The following is a 19,545-nucleotide window of genomic DNA, read 5'->3' on the forward strand; positions in this document are numbered from 1 at the left end:
TGTATCATGTGTCAAATAGGCAACTGTATGCTAACATGTTCATCATATTCATCTATCCTTAACTTAAAAGGTAATAATACATCAGTGTTGTGTTCACAGCTTCTTTCCGTTGCCCCCCGGGTTGCCAAAAATCAGTTACTTCAAGTTTCAAATTAAATTTGTGTATGCACAAACCATGCCAGACATTTTAGATGGTACATATGCCTCAAAGGGAAGCCTGAAATTTCTTATAAGAGGTACCCTGTCTTCTTATATAACCTCTCCTCCCATTAACTAGCCCCTGACTGCCTTTGTGTTCTGTGGCAAGTAATCAAACAGAAGTGTACCCTTCAGCGAGGACAATTTCATCTCCAAGAGAGGGAGAATGTAACAGATATTTACCCGTAGTGGTTAGCTGATGAAAGCTCGGGGCTTTCCAAATGTTCGTCGCTAAACCAATACAAACAGTTATTTGACAGTCTGGGTTTCAGTGCTATAAGATCCATCCGTTCCTTTTTTTCCTGAGAAAGAGTGCTCAAATTGCCACTTGCATTAATGAGGTAATAAATTAATGTCTTTTGTGTTTACACTAATGACCTCAAAAACCAGACAGTAAACTGGGTGCTAATGCGTTCATTATCTCTAACCAGCCACCCCTGAAATCCAACATGTGCGGGCTTGTTTAGGTGTGTGAACATGTATGCATCCGTGCTCATTTGCTTATTTCCATAAATTTTTATTTAATCAATTATTTACATACATCTGTTAGTGTGTGTGGCTGAGTGTGTGAACAGGTTCACTTCAGAGAAAGCTCTCAAGAATGCCCCTCAGGGCCTTTCCGACATCTGGTTGCGGATGGACAGCTTATATCTCCAAGTAATATGTCCAGTTAAGCCCCTGGGAGCCGCCGCTGTGCACATCATTACAGCCCTCCTCTGGCTTTGCTTGGAACTTCGCTGAAACCTTATCGTTTGGTTTAGAGGGGTACAAATATGTTGTATATCCTTTTATACTACTTCCTCCCCGGTCCATCTGTTGCAGATTAGTCTTCAGTGTGTTTAGAGAGCTGAGCCTGTCGCTGAGCGGGACAGATAGTAAACCCAGAAGGTTTTAGTCAGAACTGTCAGGTAGGTCTGAATTAACAGAGAGGCCAACTGAGGATATGGGTGGCTGAGAGGAAAGACAAGGGGGGGGAGGTTGGAGGAGAGAGAGACAGCTAGAGGGTAAGACAGGCTCCAAAATGACACAGCGAGCCCACCAAACGGTTTGTCTGTTTACCCATGAACCTCAGGCCCGCTACTCGAGGGTCCGTGTGGAATGCCAACAGCGGCTGCCAGGCCAAATTCAACCACAGTCCCCAGGACGGAGGGGGGCGGGGGGGGGCAAACACCCCACAAAACGGCCAGTCACGCTACTTTCCCTGTGATACTGAGTTTATTTAAGCACAGAGCTCAAAGTGACCTTCATATAACACATAGCCGCGATATCTGTCAAACTCGTGGCATCCAAACCCGCCACCAAAATGTTACCGTGCTGAGCTAAGCTGGTGTCACTCAGCTGTTTTGTTATCTCTGTCTTTTCTATCGCTGGCTCAGTAACCCAAATAAAGCTAAACAAAAAGCACCTTGGGAATCCGCTATTGGAACTAAAGGCTATATGGTTTCACACACACACACACACATACACACACACCCTTCTCTGACACTATGCTGACTTGAGAACTGTGCCAGCCCATGTAGGCGAAACTGCAGCCCGAGTGTGACAAAGTGCCTGGGGCTGCAAACTTGGTCAAACCCGCCGTTCCCAGCTCTTGTTGTGCTTCCAATGCTAAATTATGGAAAAGTGAGGGTACTCTGGTTGTGTAATACACAGCCAGTTTGTGTGTGTGTGTGTGTGTGTGTGTGTGTGTGTGTGTGTGTGTGTGTGTGTGTGTGTGTGTGTGTGTGTGTGTGTGTGTGTGTGTGTGTGTGTGTGTGTGTGTGTTTGTCTGTTCCGCTTGACTGATGTGCCATCCCTTTAGGGTCCTGTCATTAAGCCTCTGTGTACACAACCCCAATCCCTGGCCTACATCTATCTCTTATGCTAAATTCATGCGGGATTCGCATACACACACACCACACACACACAGCTTTCCCCTACTAAATGTGATGCAACGCTGCTGCTCGTCTTGCATGATATGTCATCAGATGTAGCTGTTTTTGCATTAGCTTCTCTCTCTTCTTTTTTTTTATGGATTTGTTTTTCACAAGCAATGCTTCCATCTAGTTTGAGTGGCACAGCTCATTAAAAGCCCTGTTTCTTTTGGCTGAAGTGTGACACACTGTAAATCAGTTAGATGGGTACCTAGATAGACCTGATAGAGGGACCGCACGTAATGACAATAACAATGCTGCATCATTCTTAGTTCAATCAAAGTATCGTGGAGGCCAGTTAAAAGTTTATTTCTGGTAAGTGCAGCTGGAGTGTTTTTTCCTTTTAACAAGAACAAGAGAAACTGGTTTCTTATCTTTGATTGTAGTCTGTCGGCCTTACATCTGTGGCCTAATAACAGTTTGTGAGTTTTTCTTTAAAGAACAGCTGGAATATTTCACTGCTACAGTTTGTGGGCCTTACATCAGTGTTCCAATCATGAACACTGTGCTTTTCTTACCATTCAAGTGAAGCAAAACTGCAGTTATACGTACATGTTTTCTGTCAACAAGAACAAGACAGTCTGGTTCTTGACATTTTTCATTTCTATCATCAGTCCATAGCTCGCCACTGTTCCAGGTATAAATGTCTGCCTGTTCTTGCTTTTGTGTACTTTGTATGCGAGGCAATGTGATAGCAGCAGCCTGGGATTTAATTAAGATGCTTCAAACACACACACACTCCTTTCACAGTGGTGGTTACAGTGACCTCTGGCTTTTGTTTAAAGAAAGAATGCATCACTTAACAATATCAAATTAGTGTTGGATGGGATGCACAAGACATGACACAAGTCACACACACACAAGTCGCACGCACGCACGCACGCATGCACACACACATACACACACACTACTGTAACAGGTTCCTATTGTTTCCTAATAGGTATTACAGTTTTGTGATGGTGTTTCACGCTTATATTCCATTTCCTCACTGAAGTGGTAAGAGTGCGTGAAAGTTCTCTCTTATTTCATGCAGATTCCTGGTATTATAAAGGTTTGTCACACTGTGGCAGTTGAGAGTGATTCTGTTTAACGTAGCTGCCTATTTTAAATCCCTTCATCATTGAGAGCAACCGACAGGAGGCTCATCCGTGTTGCAAAATCTGACTATGAGTGCGTATCTTTGAAAAACATGACCGGCTATTCTAAGAGCTTAGTTTACATTATTTTGAAATGCAGAGAAATATATTTCATCATCTATTATCATCAGTTGTTTTTCCACAGTGGATACTGCATATAACCCAGGAGGACCCATATTTTAGCCTACAGGGACCATCTAGGACTTGCATTCAGTCAGATTCAGGTAATGACTTGTTTTATGTTGTTTAAGTGAGGTAGACCCTGCCAACTCATGAAAACTAATAATAATAATAATAATGAATAGCTTACCTCTAGACATTAATGGGAGAAGCCTCTGTACTGTTTTTGACAACCCTATTTAGCCCTGAAATAGCATAATTCCTTAACATACTCTAATCAGCCAGTGAGTAGAGAAGGGATTTACAGAAAATCCACTCGAACGACAGAATAATTGGCTACATATGCAGGGATATAGGCAGAACAAAAAGCACAATAAAGATTGAGAGAAACATTCAAGGCTGAACAGTAGCTGTATTGAAGCAGCGATTATTTTCATTTGGCAACCATTCTTTGCAAAATGCGATACTTATTACTTTGGAAGAGAATGAATAGATTTAATAGCCTCTGTTGGATCTGGGGACTAAAGTTAGCTCGAATTTCCAACCCCAAATAGAGCTGGGCAATATATCGATATTATATCGATATCGTGATATGAGACTAGATATCGTCTTAGATTTTGGATATCGTAATATCGTAATATGGCATAAGTGTTGTCTTTTCCTGGTTTTAAAGGCTGCATTACAGTAAAGTGATGTCATTTTCTGAACTTACCAGACTGTTGTAACTGTTCTATTATTTGCCTTTACCCACTTAGTCATTATATCCACATTACTGAAGATTATTTATCAAAAATCTGATTGTGTACATATTTTATGAAAGCACCAATAGTCAACACTACAATATCGTTGCGGTATCTATATGGAGGTATTTGGTCAAAAATATTGTGATATTTGATTTTCTCCATATCACCCAGCCCTAACCCCAAAGCAGATAGCTTTATTGATCTTGTGAGAGATCACAAACACTCATCCATGTGCAAAGGTTTCTTGTCTGGTCAAGGAGTTCACATGTAAACGAAGGGTAAGTTAAAGATAGAAGCTGAGAATGTATTTAGTATGGTAGTATCTAGTACAGCTAAATCCCATTACGTTAAGCAGAGCAGAGATGGTGTTTTGGTTAAAATTTGTCAATTCTACAGGAATGTTTAACCTTTCTGCCACACTCCATCCCTGATGTCTCAATAAAGAAAGACGTAAAACAAGATTACAGGCATGGTAGCGGCTCTGTGAGGTTGCAATGCTAACATCAGCATGCTAACATGCTCACAATGTTAATATGCTGATGTTTAGCATGTTCACCACCATAGTATAGCGCTTTACTATGCTAACATTTGCTCATTAGGACGAAGCACAGCTAATGCTCATGGGAATGTCATTAGTTTTGCAGGTATTTGGTCAAAAACAAAAGTATTAGGCACATTTAAATTTTGACCTGATGGTGGTGCTAGATGGAAAGCATGATAAGCTTATAGACCTTTTTCACGGCAGACATGTTGACATGTCATAGTAGGACAAGCACAGGTGTATTCAAAACCATTAATGATGGCTGCATTCCACTTAGGAGAGGTCCTGGTATTGTGCATGCTGACTCACTGAAATAGCTTACTGGGACACTTGATGGAATTGAGCCATCGTTAAGGTTATCAATTTCAGCTGTGCTTTTCTTACTATGACAAGTTAAAATGTCTGCTGTGAAAAAGGTCCATTAAAGTCATTGCTATACATGAGTAGTGACAGGAATGTCTGTGCCAAGTTTTGGGGTAATACACCCAACAGTTGTTGCGACACAACATCTCATGGTGGCAATAGTCATCATCTGGGCATCAAAAATGCCTGTACAAATTTGAATGGCAATCCATCCAATAGATGTTGAGATATTTTAGTGTGGGCCAAAGTGGTGGATCAACCCACCAACCAACACTGCCATCACCTAAATAGATCAACATAAAAAATGGACTGCCTGCTCTGCATTTTACTTGTAAAGTAGACTTGTGAACAAGAGGAATTCTAAGTGAAGCTTCCTAACCCATTCCCTATAGCTCCCATCACAGTTACTTGACAATTTCCTGCATTTTACAGCACTTTTATAGCTGCTCCTCTTGTCCCAGAGGTGTGCCGGTAACACCCTGCAGTGGTTAACAAATCTCAGCAGAGGGTTTTATTACTAGAAACTTAAATCACACTCCGGCCCGGGAGTGTCAAGGAATATTAACACCAAACTGGCGGGACCACTAAGCAGCACTTCCACCGAACTGATATGCAGCAGCGAGTCGACCTGGTGGGCCTTGTTAGCGAGGGCTAAAGATCCATTTCCTGGTGTGAAAGGCTGCTGAGAGGCTGCTGAGAGGCGTCTGTCGGCGTGAATGGGGCTGAATGGGGGCGTCATAATGGATGTGAATTGAGACGTGGATCGGCAGTCTTTTTGTGAAGCGGATATGTGTGTGAGCTGGTTTGTCAGCCGTTGTGCATATGGCCTTTGTTAGTAGAACATTGCTGATTCAAATCAGTTGTGGGTGCATTCAGGATACAGGTGTCTTTGTTTTGTAAAGCTACTTGTAGAAATATTTGTCTTGTGGTTGTTGCTGTAGATATTAACAACAAATGAGTTCATATGACACAGGGCCATACAGACGACTAAAAATGTAAAATATAATTGGATCATATGCAGTCACAGAGGAATCTTCTTTGGAAAAGAAGTTTCACTTTCAGAGTTTAAAATGCTCCAATGGTGATTTGTGTGTCTGGGCTTGTCAGTTTCGGTTCAGCAGTATTACCTCTTGTGTAAGGAACTTTTTCAATATTTTTCTTGCAACTAACACAATGAGTGAGTATTTGAGGAGACAACATTGTGCACTGTTACCCAGTTTGCACACTTCAATGGCTCTCTTCCTTCTCTATGATGGCAGGCTTTTCGCCCTGCCTTCGAGTGTGGCTGTTAAGAGCTATAAACATTGTTGCCTTTAGACTTGGTGGGACAAATTATATGACATAGTTTCTAGTTTCAAGCATACGCTAGCCTTTTCAAGGTGGTGAGGCAGGGATTTATATCTGCACCATGACCTCCACACCTTTACATTTAACAGAATTATATGTGCAAGACATTTAAAGCCTGTTGGTTTTATTGCCGTGCAGGAGAGTTATTTGCACAATCTTGTGTATTTCATCTTGTATTTGCACTTTATGCTACTTCAACATCAGTATTGGTCTCTGTATACTATTGATGATCAACTGTCCTGCAACAAGTTGAGACATGTCACTGTCCTTGTTGATTTCTGTGTTGAACAGAGGGATGTCACCCCTGATATTTGCATTCTAAGAGATCAGTTTAACATCTTCTTGCCTCCTGGGGGTGAAACACAATAGTGGTAGTAGTTTCCAGGTGTGAATGACTGTTATAAATGAAAATGCAGAAAAGAGCCTGTCTGCTTCACACAATAAAGGTCAAGAAAAGGCCACATTACCAGTTGAGTTCTGTTCCAATAGATAGAGGAAATGTGCAGCCAGATTGAGTGAGTAAGCGTGCTGGGTATGTGTGTAAGAGTGTGTAGTCTTGACTTGGTCTTGGATTTCAAGTACAGAAAAGGCCAGTAGATCTTGTCTGAATCCAAAGCTTTAGCCAAGGAAAGAAAACTCTGCTCAGAAAGGCCTTTGAGAGACTTGATCAAAAGGTTTCTGCCCAAATTACTTCTGACTTTACTGGGCTTGGAATAGACCGATATCTTTGGCCGATAATGGCTTTTTAAATAATACTGGATATCAGCCAAAGGTTTTTCTATGAAATCAAATTCATTTTTATTTGACGTCATTATGTTTCCCTGTCCTAGAATGGTTGTGGATGGATTTATCGGTCTTAAATAGCTGCATGTGAAACATGAAGCTGCTAGTCCAGCGATATCATTTTGAATAACACAGAGCACTTGCCATTTTCCGACATTAAAAAGGTCACATTTAAAGCAGTTGTGGCTATTGGTGAAACTGTGCATTAGTGCACATTCACTATGTCTGCATTGTACGTTTGGATTTGTAAGCGCTTGGGTCAAAGGTCATTGCATAAACCCTCCATTTGTTAGTTCCTGCTCATCACACTCAGACATGTGAATGAGACCAGAGTATCATCAATTCAGGACATGTCCACTGGCTTTGCAGAGTGCTGATACATGACGACTTTTCCTTGTAATGACCTTATAAGACCCATTAAAACCCCCAGTTTATATTGCGAAGGGAGAGACAGAAGACAGAGGTCTGCACTTAAGTTGTGATCCTATAAATTTAAAAGCCAATGAATTCAAAAATAAAGAAATCATTTTTCCATTAAGTTCCTTGGCTGTAAAAGATAAACAAACTGACACCTTCAACACTAACAATAAGACTCCATTTTAAAGAACTTGAGATACTCTCTGCACTGTCGCACCCTCTCCTCTGCTCAGAGAGGAAGCAGAGCAGACGGAAGGGTCAACTGTCCTCTTGTCTTTTTTGAAGGACCATGAATCTTTGGCCACAAGCCCAGGCCCAGTCTGAAGGGCTGATATCTGCCTATTGTGTGGGATAAAGCTACTCATCCTTTGACCTGTCCTCTATTCACGGCAGAGCATTCATAACCCACTCATTGTGTCTCTTTTCATTATCGGAATTAAGTACTTGTCTGTCACAAAAATAGAGCTTTTTCCTCTCTATTCATCTGCCTGAACATATGATTTCGAGAGCTTTTCGCAATGCATAGCCAGATAAATATCTCAGGAAACTCAAGGCACATCTTTCGGGGGGTTAAACACAAAGTGACTTTCGCAGAGTGGCGCCAAGGCCCCTGGAAAACTTGAGAGCTTTTCTCAAAGGTTCACCCTCTGACTAGACTGCCAAGCTCCTCTCTCTCCTCTCACTCAATTTCAAATATGTGTTGGCATGCCAGGAAAGACGGCTGTGTTGTCGAAACACATAGACAATACCAACTCTATGCACACAGAGATCTCATGCTCTATCTCGACCCTCTAAGCTAGTTAGCTAACGAAGCCATTTCTCATTTGTAACAGGTATTTTGGCATGTAACAAACAGCCCTGTTGCCCTCTCTGCAAGTCACTTTGTGGGGTTGTCAGGGGAGAGGGTGTCTTTGTCTGCTGGACAATTGAGCAAACTCATTTGTCATTTTAGGCTCTTTAAATGAAGCCGTTGCTGCTTTTCAGCCTTTCACAATGACCGATGATGCAGAGCTTGTCCAAATAAATGAAAACAAACTTCCCCAGGCCTATCAAGTTTGTATTTTGTCGTCTTCTTTTGTATGCAGATTGTTTTTCTGCGCTGGTTTTCTGCAACTTTTCACATCTTTTAATTAATTATGCAGTGTCATATCTCCTTTTAGAACAAAACTCTTCACTTCTAGTTCTGCCCGATTGTCAGGCGTTTACTGACGTGAAGTGCTCTTTAACAAAAATGTCATTGTGATTGGCTGAAGTGAGAGATGAGGACAGGGGACCCCTCTCCTCTCACTCATTCAGATCTCCAACATAGGAAGGAGCTGACAGGGTGAGCAGACAGATCTCCGGCGTGAGAATTTCCTGAGGTGGATGAGGCTGATTTGGGAGGAAGCAACAGTCAATATTTAACCAGGAAAACTTCAAGAAAACAATAGGAGTTTCATTTTTGGGGGAAAAAATCATTAGCTCCTTTCAAATGATTCAACACCTCTAAATCAGGGTGAGCAGTTTGTCATGCTGTAAATATATTGGCAAACAAAGACGTTTTGCCTGAGCTTTGCGGTTTCAAAAACAAAGGCTTCATTTTCATTAAATAGCGTTTATGATCAAACCCTTTACATACTCTGATTTAGCTCAGTCGACGAGTTTCGTTAATGGAGCAGCTGGCCCAACAACACTTCCATTAACCACTACATGATCTAATCAGCAGCTGAGTAGAAATAAATGTGACATTATTAGAGCAAATGACATGAGATGCATCAGACTGCATGACCCCAGGAGCCATTTAATGACAGAGAGAGCAGGAGTGGGCAGTCACTTGCGTTATAAATAGACATTTTTGTGATGGAGGAAAGTAACGAGCAGTGATATTAGTGACTGTGATGCAAATAACCACAGATATTACAAAATAAAATCAATTGCATTTGAAGGATTTATCTTTTACACTATTATGCCTCCCTCAAAAGGAAGGAGTTTGAAATTGACTGTGGGATTATTTACGCTTCACTACTTTCTTATAAGGCAGTGTCTGGCTAGTAGAACAAACATTTTTTCGAAAGAATAAGACAGACTGAAAGAAAGACAAAGAGAAAGAGTGTGTCCGAAGAGTGGACTTGTCATCTGGCTCTCAGGAATCCTGCTGCCGAGTTGGGGGGGCAGGGGGGAGGGCTTGATGTCACTCTGGTGGAGGAAGGGGGTCTAGAGATAGATGGGGTGTTGACTCTGAAGTGTTTGTGTGTGTGTGTGTGTGTGTGTGTGTGTGTGTGTGTGTGTGTGTGTGTGTGTGTGTGTGTGTGTGTGTGTGTGTGTGTGTGTGTGTGTGTTATTGAAGTGCAATGGCAGGCGATTTGCTCTGGAGGGAGGAATGAGGGAGGGGCCTACAAGACTTGGCTGCCCCAAGAGCAGACACACACACACAGACACACACATCCACTCACTCCCACACACTCACAGGGATCAGAGACACTCCAGATAGAGACGTCACCTCTCTGCCCTCTTCTTTTGCTCTTTGGACCTCGGAATTTTGGATCTCTTAATGAGCTGCTGCCCATCTGCGAAGTGAGTGAGAGTTGCATCTCTTCAGATTTCCCCCTTACAGCTGACGTTGACTTTAAAAAAGCCTGAGCCGTTGGGGGAATACTTCCTGGCTGAGTGGGATCTGGATCTGATTAGAGCGTGGATCCGTTAAGCTTGATGCTGCAGACATGTAGCCAGAGCTGGAGCAACTGTGAGACCAGGGGGATTGTGGAAGTGAATGAAAGCTTTATGCGAAGATGGAAAGAGAGATGCTTTCCCGGGAGGTAAGAGGAAAATAGATGAGCTGAAACTTGCAAATGCAGAAGGATTTTGTTGAATAAAGAGCACTTTTGCAGCTCTGCTGTGGGAAATGCTTGCACCTAAGTTCCACCATTACTTAGTTTTGTTGATGAGGAGGCATGCATTGGATTGTGGGAGATTTCTTCGGTTTAAAGCAACGCAACAAGTGTTGAAAGCTAAAGCTTAGCACAATAATAAAGTGCTGTGTGTGTGTGTGTGTGTGTGTGTGAGAGGTGATTCTGCATATGTGTATCGCTCTATCTGTGATATAGTGCTTGGGTGAAAGTACAGTGTGTAGACAGTCCTTTTGTGTCTGTGCAGGTGGTCTCACTCCAGCTGTGTTAAGTCTCCTGTGCAACCCTTGACACCCATTTGGCCTTAAAATAACACTACTCACCAGTCAAAGAGCGATGACCTCGGCCTTTGAACCACACAACTTAATGGTTTTCCTAAAGTAAATCCCATGACGTTTAGAAAAATATTTTTTTTTTTCACTGTTTAGTTTAAGCAAGTGCTCAACAACTTCAAATCTGTCATTTGAATTGACTTCAGGTAACTTCTGCTCTGACTAATCTACCAGTTTGATATTTTGTATATATATCTCGTCACGGAGAGAATATGAAACACTTTGGCACTTTGACAAAAGTCAAACTTCTCAGTAAATTAGGATTTATTCCTTTAGTTCGCTAAGGGTTGTGTTCATTTGAAAGAAAGCCGTCTCTGACTAACTAATTCCTTGGTGAAGGAGAGCCCCTTTTAAAAGTGTCAGTTAACCGTTAGCCAGCTACATCTGGCCTATGTTTGCACAGACCCAATGTTGTGACTCTTTAAATGCCTTTTTCAAAGAGTTTCCCTTTTTAACCCCCTTAACCTCCTCCTGTCACGTCTCCACCGTGGCCCGGGTCTGGAGGAGGAATGGTTGGACATTTTGTTTTTGTTTTCGACAAAGACAGCCATTGTGTTATTGCCAATGGGTGGCATGGTGTAATGTGAGTTGCTGTGTATGTTGGCTCAGGAATCCACAGTCACCTTTTCCCCCGTAAGTTGTGGGATGAGAAGCAGGATAACTGAAGAGCACAGGAGGACAGACGGAATTTTTAAGCCTGGCGATACCAAAATACCTATTTAGAGCTGAAATGATCAGTGGTTTTAGCTTCTCAAAAGGGAGGATTATTTATGATTTTTTAAACAAGTAATTGGAACATGTCACCTTGGGCTTTGTTTTGGACAAATCGATAATAAAAAATAATCGAATACCAAACGTTTCAATAAACAATTCACAAATTTAGAATAAAGAATAAAAGACCATAAACTTTTTTTTAACTTTTTTCTTCATGCATAATTAAGGAGCTGTTTTGACGTTCTTGGGCACATTCCTTTTCAAACATGTTAAATGGGATCGTGCAATATCATGCTAATGTGAACACAATACAATCCCTCTGGTCATAGCCAGTGTGTACAACGCTGATATTGTTTAAGTCTGTGGTGATGCTGGGTGTCCCTCTGGTTTTGGGTGTCACAACCCTTGCAACAGCCAACGTGTGTCCATTAACAAATGTCATTGCTACATTTTTGCTGTAAACCAAACCTGCACCCATGTTGTCACCAAAAAAGCATAAGTATTTATGGCCTTTTATTCCAAGCTAATTCACTTAATCTCAGAACTTTCTGGTCTGAACTAAATTAGGCGAGATAAAGCAGAACAGGTCAAGAAAGGCTTCTGGGTGATAACATTATCTATCCTACCATAAAACCTGATAGATTAGTCACTAAAGAACAAAGCAACAGTTAAATACCCCTTTGTTCTGTGATAAGAGTTTTGGTTTATCTTGTAACAGCATTTCTAATCTGTAAATTTAGAGTTTTAAGGCCCGGGGCTTCATTCAACTGTATGCTAATTGAGGGAATGCTAATATTTCCACAGTCTTGTTACTTTTGACTACACGGTGAGGTGTGGGAGGCCTTGAGGCTGAGCTGAGTAGACAGAGGTGACATTTCTATGGGGATGGGGCTGCACAACAACAGAGTTTGGATTGTGAGTTCAGTTGCAGCTGACCTGTGACCTTTGTAGGGTGCAAACAAGATAATCATTCTTTAGCGGATCAATATATTATCAAACATTTTTTAAGAAAAAAAGTAATGGTACAGTGAACTTTGACACCAATTTATGACGATAAGAGGTTGATAAACGGGGCACAACATTTGTTATGTTTACCATAATTTTGCCTAATTCCACTTTGAATGTGCGATTTGGGCTAAAAGTGTATTGGTTATTGCTCTATTTATATATTGAGCTTGAAATCAGGATTTAGCTGAGAATTAATAAACAAAAATAATTATTTACTTACTTAAAAAAAAAAAAATCAAGCCTAATATTCTGCCACCCTCCGCACTCAAATAATTTCCGCACAGTCCCTAAGTATCACCTAGCACAAGCATTGGTCTGAATAAAATGAACTGCTCTACAGTCAAAGTTAACAGGCATTTTGTTTGGTCAATGGAAGCCATCAAGCCTCTAATGTCCCTTATAGTGCTGCTGTTGTGTAGAAGATCAAACCTACATTAAGTTTTAAAGTGCCTGTGTGAAGTGTCTGTGAACTGTTTATACCCAGACAAGTTCTATTCAGGTACATATTTGCATGTCAAAGAGGCAGAGCAGGGCGAATCACAAGTGGCTTTTTCGACGCTTTGAGAACAAAGTGCTGTTATCAGGCTGAGGGGGGGTCTGAAGAACATGGCTGCTGAGATAAGAGGGCTACTGCTAAAGGCGGGAGACACAACGATGAGACTGATTAATCCCTATTCATGTCCCTATTCAGTCCAACTGTTACCATCTTGTAAAGAGGAAGAAAAAAAGCTGCTGAAAGTGGATTCATGCTGCAGCAAACTGAGTGGACACATGCAGATAGTTCTGAAGGTTGATCATTTGTCTTTTGGGAGATTTGTATCAGATTTGTTGCCACTACATTTGTTGTTGTTTTTAGACATAGACATAGTTGTAAATCACCGCCCCAGCAACACAGTAGGCTTTTTACACGTGTTTCATAACCATCAGTACTTTGTAGCACAGTGGATAAGAGTAACAGATGTTTGGTGGCATAACAGCGGAAATTCCTGTTGCATCATGTTATGTTTAAGCATTAATTAATTATGATCCTAGAACCCATCCACTTATTCACTGACCCACGGCAAATAAATGCACGGAATTACCCCGATATAGAAAATATGATTTAAATGCAAATACATTCTGTACCTAAAAATGCTGCTGTTTTATTTCCACGTGCCTTTACAGTGAGGCTGTGTGTTTGGTTGTTGAATAAGTGCAGCATACTGGAAAAAGCCTGCAATGATTTTCCATTATATATCATCCCAAGTTTGTCTTAAGTTCCCTTTGAAGGTGGACAAGTAGTAGCCTATTTTGGGCACTTTATCAAGCATGATTCTGTAATGGATAAACAAAAGGAAGTATGGCTACACTAATGGGATGGAAAATAACACAGTTATTCTTGAGTGTGACTCAAGGGGTTGAAATGTGAAAGGATGGTGTGATCAAATGTCCTTTCTTCTCTGCTCTTCTCAGTACAATGTTAAACAAAATAAAATGATCTTGTGGAGAAACAGAGATTAAAACTAATTGACTGATTGCAGGCATATACAAAATACAGAGGAATTTACAATAAGTGCAAAATGTCCTAAATCAGCAGTATCCCAGCCAATCAGTGACAAGAAGTGGCATGGTAAAAGCCAGGGCTTTTAGTATAATACAATGGATATAAAAAAAAAATTAAAAATGAAACGTAGGTTTTATAAATGTGATTCCTAAATCCTCTCTTTTTATCCATAGCGCCCGTGTGTGATGAACCTGGAGCGCAGCGAAAGAGGGGAGCGCCCTTCTCCCCGCGGCCCGGAGATGGAGCCTCATACTGGGGGAAAGATGGGGAAGATATCTGTGGGCTTCCAGAGGAGCTCCACCTCAGATGATGACTCTGGATGTGCGTTGGAGGAGTATGCGTGGGTCCCACCGGGACTCAGGCCTGAGCAGGTAGGACCCTGTTGCATTTTTGCTCCAAAGTTACTTAATTGGACACCCACTCACTATCCTAGTATACTCTATCCATTTGTATGGAGTAGAAAAGTCAAATTTGAGGTTGTGGAGACACCACAAATATAAATCCCACCACCAAAACCTTGTATTCGAAAGTGGAGTTTTCCTTCAGAGAATGAGAGGATAATCCTGTATGCAAACAGCATGGGGGTTTAGTTCAAATAAGGTTATGTGTGCAGACATTCTGTTCTATATGCCATACTGGCGGATTAGTAGTGCTGCGTGCGGAAGCCTAACATCTGTCTATGGATTTTTTTCACATTCATTTGTGCGTATTCAAGATAGACATGTTCAGCACGTCTCAGTCAGAAACTGTTTGTTGTCTCCAATATATTCCCCTTTTTTTTTTTTCGTGGAAATGCACACCAGCAAACACCATTTTGTTAATGTTTCCTTTCCCTTGTCAGCGGGAATTATCCTAGGCAAACTTTAACATTTCCAGTCCCTAGCTGTCTCTCGTGCATGGAAAGATTTCACAGTCAGACGCCTGTGACTGGATTGAGATTGACATGCTTACCCCACAGTGTCACAGACTAAGGACACACATAGCAGCAGTCGTTCTCCACTGATATCCAGATGCCCTCTCCTCAAGCATACTGATAACACTGCTGGCCCTCCTGGCTGCAACATGTCTCACTCATCTATGCGGTCTAACGGAAAGAAAATTATATTTCAAAATGTTACACCATGAGAGTCTTGAGACAAGTGCTCAAAAGCTACCAATCGACTGACAAGATGTCAATTCTTTGTGTCTTCTAAAGTTCATTCATCCATCTTCATCCGCAGGTCCAGATGTATTTCTCCTGTCTGCCAGAGGAAAAGGTGCCGTACGTCAACAGCCCCGGAGAGAAGCTCAGGATCCGACAGCTCCTCTACCAGCTACCGCCGCATGACAACGAGGTAGAGATCATGAGAGAGAGAGAGAGACAGTGACAGGGGGTGTGATCCAAAACACATCGATGGGAGGAAGAAGTCAAGTTAATTTTATGATCTAGAACGAAGCTAAATTTAGGGCTGGGTATCATGCCTCAATACATGTTTTGGTACGGTCCAAAGTCTTGTAGCACACCCCTCAAATGCCTTTGTCACTTCAACTTAAACTGAATTATTTGTTCTTTTCATTGGGTTACAGTTCAACTGACATTTCAGGTGCTTTCATGTCTCCTCTTTAAATGACAGCTGCTTTCATTTCTTATTCTTCAGCTTACTCTTCGACTGCATACAAACTGACAATTAAATAGCTTACAGTACAAACGTGAAACTAGAAAAGGCTATGTTTTCTGAAGCATATTCTGAATGTTTCTGTGCTTGCTGCTGACATTTTGCAGAAACTTTGAAAATAGTAGAAATACCGATCATAAATTGCAAAGTGGCAATCTAAATAATGAAATCATCTACTGAAGTAGGTATTAAAATGATAAAGAAGTTAAAAGTTTCAGTTTGAGTGCAAGCACTTGCACTTAAATGAAGTTTAAGTAGCAGTTGAACTGAAAGCACTCAAAGGTGTTAAAATGTCAGTCGAAATGAAGGTGATAAATAAAGCTGGAAGTGTCAGTTGAAGTGGAAAGAAGAGAGTGACCATTCAAGTGGAAACACTGACAGACGGTTTCATTTAAAGTGTTGGTGGAAGTCTAAGCACTGACAGGAGTTTGGGGTGAATTTTGTATCAGGAGTGGAAGTTCTGGGAATCCATTTTTAAAGGCTTTCACTAATTACACTTCAACTGATTTCACCTGCTTTTGGCTCTTACAATTCAACGGGCACTTGAACTGCCACGCCCATGAAACATCTCACATGTAAGAAAAGATAACATTTAGGGACATTTTAATTTGTTTACAGTCTTTGCAATCGAGCACACTCACTTACACTTCTGATTTATTATTTATATTTTTGTTTTTTAGAAATGTGACTATTGTTTTCGGCCAAAGTTCTTTTATAGCTTCTTGTATTTAAACAACATTGAAGAAGTTTGGATTTTTTGTGAACTTAAAAACATGTCCTCATGCTAAGGTTAACAAAAAAAGTATCATTTTGGTATCAAATTGGCAATAAGAAATTTCAACCTATACCCAGCCCAAACTAAACTATAAAGCCAGCAGCTGAGTAAAGCCTTAACAATCTTATTAGCCTTTTCTTGTTAAACTAAAGCAATGGCCACATTCCCTCTTGTGACAGTAAAGCACATGCCAGCCTCGTTCTGTACAATAGTTTTATGGTGTGTAAACCAACACTCCTTTCACATCTGTGTTAATAGAGTTTACATTAGGAGATATGGTGGCAGGGTTATCGCCAGAGGGGAGGGACGGGACCGGGGGGAGGGGACTGTCTGATGGCGGTGGTCTCTGTATACACAACAGCATACAAAATAGCAACACTCAACACAAACACACACACACCCACCCAGACACACGCACGCACACACACACACACACACACGCACAAACACACACAGTGTTTGACTCTGGTTTTATGGTGTTTGTCGGCAGACTTGGTGGTTGAGGGAGCAAACTGCCGGATTCCTTGTGTAACTGTGGTTCGAAGGGATGAGCACTCAGTTTGTGTTGTGTGTGCGAAAAGGAGAGACAGTGTGTGTGTGCGTGTGTGTGTGAGAGAGCTCACACGCCAGCATCTTTTACTGTTGTTTAGAGAACAACCGAGCTGGTTGTTAGGACGGACTTGTTCTTTTATCTGGGCCTTCATCACCATCTCTAAATACAGAGGAAGGGTTTGTGTATTACTCACGCCATCCTTTCAACACAGCCTTGAGGGGAATTAGCTTCAATTAAACCCTTTTTTTTTTTTTACAGCCATATATGGCTATATACTGTATATACTCCCCCAAAGATGCAAGCAAAGATTAAAGCTGAATCATCCGCAATAATCGGTGGGAGAGCTTAATCGACTTCTCTGTGCTTTTACTTTGTCAACTCCACTTATCTCTCTCTTTCTTTACCAGGTGCGTTACTGCCACTCTCTGACGGAGGAGGAAAAGAGGGAGATCCAGATGTTCAGTGCCCAGAGGAAGAGGGAGGCACTGGGGAGAGGAACACCCAAGATCCTGCCCCGAGCTCTGCACCATACCCGGTGTGAAAATGTAGGTGCTACATGTGGATACCCATGAGCGCACACACACACACACACACACACACACACACACACACACACACACACACACACACACACACACACACACACACACACACACACACACACACACACACACACACACACACACACACACACACACACACACACACACGCATATGCACACATGTAGACTACTTGCGTCATTTAGTGCTCATAAAGCCATAAGGTAAGCTCGCAGTTTTGAGGAAACCAACTTGAGGGTCTTAAAGTTATTTATATCACAAGCAGCCATCCCAACGCATTGCTGCCCGATGCGGAATCCTGATTGGCTAATGCAATGGTTTTAATCACGGACATAAAACTCCTCATTAGTGCGAGAGGGGAAGCGGGGAAATTGGGAGGCTCACGCTCAAGCCGAGCGGAGAAGCAAGTTCCTCAGGAGGAATTTGGCAAATTTCCTGCCGCCCATCTATATCTCAGCATGACAGACTGCAAAAAAATGTACAGGTTAAGTAATTAATTCTTGAATAGAATCTTTAAAACCCTACTTTTTCCAAAGAAGTCACAGTATGTGGCACATTATTCCACATCTACTGGTATAATTACATGCAGCTGAGCTCAGTTTTAAGACTTTTTCTGCAAAGGAGTGGACAAGTTTCTGCATCTGTGTCTGAGAACTCTTGAACAATGTGGATTTACTTAAGTTGTAGATGTATCCACCGGTAAAACATAGTCTGTATACAAGCATGTACTGTCAAACCAAAGTAGCCTTTTTAACCTTTGCGTGGAAGGTCCAAGGTTTTCAGAAATGCAAGCTATTTTTCCATCAGCTTGCTGAAGGGAACCTTGACTTTCAGGAAAAGAGAGACATATATCTCGAGACACGCTGGTTGAAGTCATAGCAAGCTATGAACAAACACAACACTGTAAGCAATGCTTAAACCTGTTAAACTCTGTTTCCTACTTTTGATTTGGTGATTTAAACATAACATCCAGTGCCTTTCAAGCTGTCCTTTCGATGCAGCAAATGAAATATTAGCGTAATGTGGTTTCCGGGGAATTGAGCCCTGACCAATGAGTAAACCACATCCTCTGCCAGGCATCCAGGAAGAGCAGGCGACCCATGTTAATTCCCCCGGACAGGCAGATGAAGTCTGTCATAACTCAAACACAGATGCTCCCACAGACATGCAAGGTCACAACACACACACACACACACACACACACACACACACACACACACACACTGAAATGACACAGGAACACCAACAGAAACATATTCTTAGACATACTGAACATTTATGTGTATCCATATATGCTCTGCAAACACACAACCACCCTCTGACTCATCCTACACATGAGGACATTCATACACACCATTTTCCTGGTGGGGACACACAACACCCCCCGTATCCAAGGCCCCTGTCTCTCCACCCTGGTAATAATGGTTAACAGCTGGCCATGCTATGCCATAGCAGCCTATGGGTGTCTCATAGCTGGGTTATATAAAGACTCGTGATTGCACGTTTAGACACGCTCTTACGATCTCTGTGGAGTCATACGATCTTTCGACTTAGAACCAAGGCCAGTGTATTCTGTTTTAAGCTTATGGGACAAAAATGCTGTCCAATTCCTCAGCAACACCCAACTGATGACTTGTATCGTGAAGTGAAACAGCCACCCATTGAAACAAAATTAGTCATTTGAGTGTGTCCTACAACCTTTGCTGGTAAAGTAGTTATGCTAGGAGGCTATCAGGGTTTTTGAGATGCATTGCTACCAAGTCAACCCATTCCCTTTTAAAATGTAGCATCTGTCCCCATGTTAAGACAAAGAGTTCAACTCAGGAAGACTCTGGGTGGGGTTGTCACAGATGCGGTCAATCAGTTTTTAAAGATTAAATTGCACTATCCATGTTATCAGCTGTTGCTGTATTTATGCTATGATTGTCATCACTGTAGGAGTCACTGATGTGTTTTGA

General features: G+C 41.7%; 1 protein-coding gene across 2 annotated transcripts in view; it reads left to right on the forward strand.

Moving 5' to 3' along the window:
* prickle1b (prickle homolog 1b) overlaps window positions 1–19,545 on the forward strand; it is a 29,903-nt gene that overhangs the window by 6,468 nt on the left and 3,890 nt on the right. The window contains exons 1-4 of one of the 2 annotated variants that reach the window (XM_039791538.1): window positions 9,972–10,356; window positions 14,217–14,414; window positions 15,264–15,377; window positions 17,434–17,571. In XM_039791538.1, the coding sequence (XP_039647472.1) occupies window positions 10,330–10,356; window positions 14,217–14,414; window positions 15,264–15,377; window positions 17,434–17,571 (477 nt within the window). In that variant the 5' untranslated portion in view covers window positions 9,972–10,329. Of the gene's footprint in view, window positions 1–9,971; window positions 10,357–14,216; window positions 14,415–15,263; window positions 15,378–17,433; window positions 17,572–19,545 lie in introns of those variants that run through there. The other variant, XM_039791539.1, reaches the window with a different exon arrangement.

The sequence above is a fragment of the Perca fluviatilis genome, chromosome 23, assembly GCF_010015445.1.
Source record: "Perca fluviatilis chromosome 23, GENO_Pfluv_1.0, whole genome shotgun sequence".
In the NCBI taxonomy this organism is placed as follows: Eukaryota; Metazoa; Chordata; class Actinopteri; order Perciformes; family Percidae; genus Perca; species Perca fluviatilis.